Source organism: Littorina saxatilis, linkage group LG3, assembly GCF_037325665.1.
Source record: "Littorina saxatilis isolate snail1 linkage group LG3, US_GU_Lsax_2.0, whole genome shotgun sequence".
In the NCBI taxonomy this organism is placed as follows: domain Eukaryota; kingdom Metazoa; phylum Mollusca; class Gastropoda; order Littorinimorpha; family Littorinidae; genus Littorina; species Littorina saxatilis.
The window spans coordinates 4621657-4629785 of NC_090247.1; the positions used below are offsets into that span (position 1 = coordinate 4621657).

The window sequence follows — 8129 nt, forward strand, 5'->3', positions numbered from 1 at the left end:
GCCACTTTCCCATATGAAGCGCCAACTTTATATGAAAATGTGTTTAATAAACATCAAAGGACTGAGGTTGAACTTTCTGATAAGGGACATTTTAAACCTAGTCATTGTCACTTCAACGTTCCCTTCACTAAAGTGGCTAAGATGCCTGGACTATTAGACTCTCCCACGTTCACTCATGCTTCCACGTTCACTCATGCTTTTAGCACGAGTGGATTTCCCTTCTTTGAGCCATGTGACGTCAGAGGCCTACAAAACTTCTTATTTGGGCGTTTCAGGTTGACCGAAACTTTAAAGGAACTACAAAACACACGTCATGACATTGTGTTTGATTGCATGTGTGTGTGCTGTTCAATGTCAAAACAACAACAAAGTCAGTACATGACGTGTGTTTTGTGTCCCGCAGTGGGGCACTGCGGTTATGAAATTAAAGGCCCCTCCTGTTTTTGGAACCGCAGGAGCTTTCTAGTTTGCTGTTAGGTAGATTTTTGGTTCCTCTTTCCTGTCATGCTCTCTTTTTCTTCATGAATTCTTTTCTTTTTTCTGCCTTCTTGCTCATTCACCTGTATTTTTTCCAAAAAATCTCTTCTCTTGCCGCTTGTCTCGCGATTCATGTATAGTTTAATCTATTAGTGTTCTGATGTAAGCCCAGCAGTAGATAGGTTAAGCCTATTTTAACATACTGGAAACTGGTAATCTTCCAGTAGGTATTAATTTAGTTTTACTAAAGCCTGCTGGGACACAAGTAATGGGTTAGTGCATTTGTAAACAGGAATCGCTTGACAAGTGGCCCCCTTCATCCCCCCCTTCCTCGTCCTGATATGGCTCTACGTAGTCGGCTGGACGTTAAGCAACAAATAAACAAACAAACGTGTGTTTTGTAGTTCCTTTGAAGTTTCGGTCAACCTGAAACGCCCAAATAATTATGAAGCTTATTATATTATATGTGTTTGATTGCATGTGTGTGTGTGCTCGTTCAATCGTCAAAACAACAACAGTCATAGTACCTGAAAGGAATTCGATCGATACATAAATGTTATTTGCGTTTTTGACCAAAATAATTATGACATTTTACACAGATCTCGACAGTCATTGTTCACCTCGACCGCTCGCGCGGTCTCGGAGAACAATGACTGTCTCGATCTGTGTAAAATGTCATATTTTGGTCAAAAACGCAAATAACGTATAATGTTTGATTGTTCATGTTCCTGGTGAGTACATTTTTGACTCACATGCGAAGCAAAAGTGAGTCTATGTACTCACCCGAGTCGTCCGTCCGGACGTCCGGAAAACTTTAACGTTGGATATTTCTTGGACACTATTCAGTCTATCAGTACCAAATTTGGCAAGATGGTGTATGATGACAAGGCCCCAAAAAACATACATAGCATCTTGACCTTGCTTCAAGGTCAAGGTCGCAGGGGCCATCAATGTTGCCTAAAAAACAGCTATTTTTCACATTTTTCACATTTTCTCTGAAGTTTTTGAGATTCAATACCTCACCTATAAATGATATATAGGGCAAAGTAAGCCCCATCTTTTGATACCAGTTTGGTTTACCTTGCTTCAAGGTCAAGGTCACAGGAGCTCTTCAAAGTTGGATTGTATACATATTTTGAAGTGACCTTGACCCTGAACTATGGAAGATAACTGTTTCAAACTTAAAAATTATGTGGGGCACATGTTATGCTTTCATCATGAGACACATTTGGTCACATATGATCAAGGTCAAGGTCACTTTTTGACCCTTATGAAATGTGACCAAAATAAGGTAGTGAACCACTAAAAGTGACCATATCTCATGGTAGAAAGAGCCAATAAGCACCATTGTACTTCCTATGTCTTGAATTAACAGCTTTGTGTTGCATGACCTTGGATGACCTTGACCTTGGGTCAAGGTCACATGTATTTTGGTAGGAAAAATGTGTAAAGCATGTGAGTCGTATGGGCTTTGCCCTTCTTGTTGTTTATTGAACTGTTATGATGAGGCGCATTGACGTGTTACGATGAGGTGCATTAAAGTGTTATGATGAGGCGCATAGTGTTACGACGAGGCGCATTGACGTTACAGACCGAATTGCTTCATTTTTGTTTGTGGGGGTGCCTCCCCTCCCTCTCCCATCTTTCCTTCCTCCACTCACTCCTCTCTGTTGTGATAAGGCGCATAGTGTTACAATGAGGCGCATTGAAGTTACGGACCGAAAAACGCTCGCGATTGCTTCATTTTTGTTTGTGGGGGTGTCATTGAAGTGTTATGATGAGGCGCATTGAAGTGTTACCAAATGGTGCATTGAAGTGTTATGATGAGGCGCATTGAAGTGTTACGAAATGGTGCATTGAAGTGTTATGATGAGGCGCATTGAAGTGTTACGAAATGGTGCATTGAAGTGTTATGATGAGGCGCATTGAAGTGTTACGAAATGGTGCATTGAAGTGTAATGATGAGGCGCATTGAAGTGTTACGAAATGGTGCATTGAAGTGTAATGATGAGGCGCATTGAAGTGTTACGAAATGGTGCATTGAAGTATTATGATGAGGCGCATTGAAGTGTTACGAAATGGTGCATTGAAGTATTATGATGAGGCGCATTGAAGTGTTACAAAGACCGCCCTGATATGGCCCTTCGTGGTCGGCTGGGCGTTAAGCAAACAAACAAACAAGTGTTACAAAGAGGCGCAAACCTTTATCTAATTCTTGCCGTTATCAGGAATTTACAATTTCTCTAATTACATCAACAACAAAACCGGGCTTTGGCTCATTCCAATTTCTATAATTAGATCAACAACAAAATTGTAAAGTAAGTTTGCTTCCCGCAGTGGGGCACTGCGGTTATGAAATTAAAGGCCCCTCCTGTTTTTGGAACCGCAGGAGCTTTCTAGTTTGCTGTTAGGTAGATTTTTGGTTCCTCTTTCCTGTCATGCTCTCTTTTTCTTCATGAATTCTTTTCTTTTTTCTGCCTTCTTGCTCATTCACCTGTATTTTTTCCACAAATCTCTTCTCTTGCCGCTTGTCTCGCGATTCATGTATAGACCATGCCGACACCAACACAGGAAATTAGGTAAAAACCACCCTACATAATGGCAAGTTGACCCACCATAATGACAAAAGCACCCAATATTATGACATGTTGACCCAACATAATGACAAAACCACCCAACATAATGACATAAGCAACCAACATCATGACAAAATCACCCAACACAATGACAAAATCACCCAACACAATGACAAAACCACCCAACACAATGACAAAACCACCCAACATCATGACAAAACCACCCAACATAATGACATGACCACCCAACATAATGACATAAGCACCCAACATCATGACAAAACCACCCAACATCATGACAAAACCACCCAACATCATGACCAGTTGACCACCCAACATCATGACAAAACCACCCAACATCATGACAGAACCACCCAAAGTCATGACAAGTTGACCCAACATAATGTTTTGTATCAACATAAGGCAGTTGAGGCGTTCCATATTCTGATGCTCAAATGGTGGATAGAACAGTACTGGCTGGCAATTGTCTGCTTAAAAAATGCTGTTGAACTGGCAGAGGAAAGATGCTTGACAGATGGGGTTGTTGCAGATGAAGTAGAAGCAGACAGGTCCATAGAAGCAGGCAGGTCCATAGAAGCAGACAGGTTCGTTGCAGCGGATGAGCCATATTCTGACTTTGGTGGGACCAAATGTGAAGTTGATGCTGTTGATGTATAGAGTCCTGCAGCTTGCAGTTGAAAGTTGTCTGGACTGCTTCGTGGGTTGACTGGAGGCTCCGTTTGTGACGGCTGCTGTCCTTGACCCTTTGTGTCTGAAAAAATCACAATGAATTCAGACTGTTTAAGCACCATGGATGCAGGTTTTCAATTTTGATGTTTTTTAAATATCTTTTCGACAAATGCGATGAAACCACTCTTGGCAAACATCACACTCAATCGTGAATTCACCCCGCAGATCAGGTTGACGGCAGACACAGTATACTTACTCCTCGTGAGTGTAGACAACACCGCGAGGTCGGCGATGACCTGAAAAAAGAGGAAAACTTATCTGGTCAACAGAGAGGCACTTCAGGAAGTGTTTCCACAGCTTTGGCTGGTTCCAGGCACAGCTTCCCGGATCCACGCCTGCACACAGAGAAAATGCATTAGAAATGGTGAGTCCTCATGCTTGACCAGACATCTGACACTTGACATCCTCCCATTCAACTGTGATCATCTTTGCATCAGTATGCAACAACCAAGCTAGCTGCTCCATGGTGACTTGCTTGGCTCAAATGTTGGGGAAGTCTCGGTAAACTGAGTCGTAGAACTTTACCTGCCCAGGCAAAGCACAGTGCATATTGCTGACAGTAATCCAGTGATTATCACTGAAGTGAAGAATCTGCACAAATTTGCCAGTGGGTGTTCCAACATAAAAATTCTGTCCTGGTGAAAACACACAGCATCTCTGCAAGCCATTAACACTTGAAAATTTCTCCTGCAACAAAGCAGAATAATGATCAATTTCGGTATCTGTCAAACAGTGTTCCTTTTGCAGGCGTGCCTTCATGCTGACAATCTCTCTGGGTTATTTGCAGGCCGTTTTGGTCTGCAAGGGCTCAGCTGTTCGATGACAACGTCATCATGCTCTGCAAGTGAGAAAATCTCATTGTTAGTATGCGCAGATGACACAGGTTCTGCGACAGACATCTCATCGTTAGTATCCACCTGCCACTGCTCGGTCATCACTGGCTCTGCAACAAAAGAAGTTTCATCGTTGGTCCTCGTTGGTCCTCTTTTGGCTTTGTTCAAACAGAGTTTGTTTTTTCGTCCATTGACATTTGAGGGATGTCGACTTACCGAAGCTGTACCTGCAGGTTCATCAGAAGGCACAGGTATCTCCAATGGTTGGCTGTGGATGGAGTCCCTTCCCCTGACGGGCTTCAACTGGCAGTACGTCACTCGCACTTTCAAGGGGTCCGTGCCCCCCTCCTTCATTAGCTGCACTGTCTGCCGCGAGTCGATATCCAGAATTCTGAAACAAGATCATGATTCAGAAAATAGAGACAAACACTTATAACGGGCACACCAGTCCAGAAAGAGTTCCCTTCAAACGCAAGTCTTGCTATTTTGAGCTGACAGGCAACACAGGATAATCCATATCTGTGGAGAGCATGCAGAAAAGGATTGGGCCACCAGGCCTTACTGACAATTTTTTCTTGAAAGACCTGGCCATTCCTGCTTCTCAGCATATCATATACCCCCCGCGGGTTAGGGGGAAGAATTTACCCGATGCTCCCCAGCATGTTGTAAGAGGCGACTAACGGATTCTGTTTCTCCTTTTACCCTTGTTTAAGTGTTTCTTGTATAGAATAAAGTCAATGTTTGTAAAGATTTTAGTCAAGCAGTATGTAAGAAATGTTAAGTCCTTTGTACTGGAAACTTGCATTCTCCCAGTAAGGTAAGGCCTAAAAAAAAAATAGGTGTGGTTACGGTAACCCGACCGACCCTAGTTTTTTCGCGCGACCCTAGACTTTTTTTTGGCATTTGGGAGAAAAAAAAAAACCCGACCTACCGACCCTATTTTTTGGGCCTATGTTACCGTAAACAGACCTTTTTTTTGTGCCTAATATATTGTACTACGTTGCAAGCCCCTGGAGCAATTTTTTGATTAGTGCTTTTGTGAACAAGAAACAACAAGTGGCTCTATCCCATCTCCCCCCCCCCCCTTTCCCCGTCGCGATATAACCTTCGTGGTTGAAAACGACGTTAAACACCAAAGAAAGAAAGAAAGCATATCATATATTTGAGAAACAATCGCTCACCTGTAAGGTCCCATCCACAAGGGATTCATGGCACCCCCCTTTCGGCCTGCGTCTCGCATATTGCTCTTCAGCACCAGTTGACCCACTTCAAGATCAAAAGACTTGATGCCCTTGGCAGCCCTCCTTTTAAAGAGCTCTTGCTGTTTTTGGTGCGCACGGGCCTGGTTTTCCTTCACCTTTTGTTCAATAAAAAGACAAATTAAAACTTCATTATACAAGAACAGCAAATGCTCACACATTAATAGCCTATGTTACCCCCGCCCCTCCCTGAACCACCTTACCCCATAGAAGAAGCCATCAGAGGGACATATGACCGGACACATGAATCTTAATTCTGACCAATTACTCAGGTGACAAAAAGTATGCCAGAGCTGTACCAGGACCACTGCTGCGTTGAACTGTATGTTTTGGGACATGTTTGTAATAGAAAATACTACATGGAAACACACCTTTTGATAGCACACATCTGTGTGAATCTCCATCATGCCAACCCTGGCACGAATGCTTGGTTCGACCATCTGCGTTGGCTCAGACGTGGCAGCAGTTGGTCGAGAACTGAGCGTTGTCGCGGGCGTGGCAGCAGTTGGTCGAGAACTGAACGTTGTCGCAGGCGTGGCAGCAGTTGGTCGAGAACTGAGCGTTGGCACAGGCGTGGCAGCAGTTGGTCGAGAACTGAGCGTTGTCGCGGGCGTAGCAGCAGTTGGTCGAGAACTGAGCGTTGGCGCAGGCGTGGCAGCAGTTGGTACAGAACTGAGCGTTGGCACAGGCGTGGCAGCAGTTGGTACAGAACTGAGCGTTGGCGCAGGCGTGGCAGCAGTTGGTACAGAACTGAGCGTTGGCGCAGGCGTGGCAGCAGTTGGTCGAGAACTGAGCGTTGGCACAGGCGTGGCAGCAGTTGGTACGGAACTGAGCGTTGGCGCAGGCGTGGCAGCAGTTGGTACGGAACTGAGCGTTGGCAGAGATAATATTTTGCGGAAGAATGCCGAACAAGTGTTGTGTAGTGAACTGCAACAAAGCAAAGGGATTTGCACTTCCTGAACATGAGGACCCACACAAAACATTTGTCCCTGAACTTGAAAAAATAGTCGTGATTTTGCTTCAGCTGGAACCCACCATCCCCACACACAAGTATGGCACAGTCTGCACTGGCACCATCTTGTCTCTGGCAGTGTAGGGACACTTCACCTCTAAAAGAATGGTCTCGCTCACAATTCTGTCTGGTGTACTTCCAAGAAAGGAGTGGTTCTTGGGAACAAACAGACCGCATGTCTGTGTCTTGCAGCCCATACGCTCCTCACACCTCTAGCTTGAAACATATTTTTACGGAGGTCAGCTCTGCAGCTCTCTTTGGATTTTTAAAGGAGTCTGGCCTTTATTTTAAGATTTTAATTTTAAAAATCCTTGACACGTTGGGTTTCGATTTAGCTTTTATGTTTCCTTCGAGTTACTTTCCTAATTTTGTTCAGTAAAATTGGTTTAACTTAAATATGTGTAATGTTAAACTTCTGGGGTCCTGATTTGGCCTATATGGTCCGCTGGACCCAAAAAGCAACAACTAACTAACTTGCCCTGTTCCGCCGTACAACTTCTGCACAAACGCAGACACGTACATTCGCACTGATAAAAAACAAGCAACGGAAAAACAAACTCGGTCACAATAACTGCATAGCAGATCTTAAATCATTTTTGTCGGTTTCAATTTGAACTACAAACATTCTATCATAGTTTGTCCAGGTAGGCACTTTGTCTTTGGGATTCTTGGGCTTCGTTACAAAAAACTCTGTAAAATCCAATGATTGCTCTGGTTTTCGGGTACTTTAACTTGCTAAATTCACTTTCTCTCTGATGGGAGATGTAGTTTTCTGTTTGTGGAAGGGGGTATTGTGTGTTTGAAGATATTAGCTATTCTGGTTCTACAACTTGACAGAAGCGTAACAGCACCGACTAAAAACACTCGAACAAACTAGACACACTTTATACTACATACTCAACTACTGTAAGTGACAGTAGGTGTAAGGTAGAAAGTGTAACAAACAGTTTTTAAGACCTGCAAACCTGCACTGAAAGTTTTTGAACCAAATTGTGAAACGCTCTGAATTCGTGTTGCTTCATTATGTATGACAGAGTGGGCCTTCTTCTGCATCTATCCGGATCTTGTTTGACGACCGATGAAAAGAAGTACCAATTAAGGCAAAGTCATCCAAGTCACGTCGTCACGTCCCTCCTTGTAGGTACCCAAATTTAAAGGGATTTTTATTGTCAACTCGGAGCGTGCTCTAACTTATCAACATAGCGTTTCTGCATCAATATAG

General features: G+C 43.5%; 1 protein-coding gene across 1 annotated transcript; it reads right to left on the minus strand.

The window, feature by feature from the left end:
- Positions 1–3243: 3243 nt before the first annotated feature.
- LOC138961427 (uncharacterized) lies at positions 3244–8129 on the minus strand. Its single transcript, XM_070333074.1, has 4 exons — positions 6267–8129; positions 5818–5993; positions 4853–5027; positions 3244–3825 (listed from the first exon to the last, which is right to left on the minus strand). Exons 1-4 carry the CDS (start codon positions 6876–6878, stop codon positions 3505–3507), a joined length of 1284 nt encoding a protein of 427 aa, XP_070189175.1. The 5' UTR covers positions 6879–8129; the 3' UTR covers positions 3244–3504.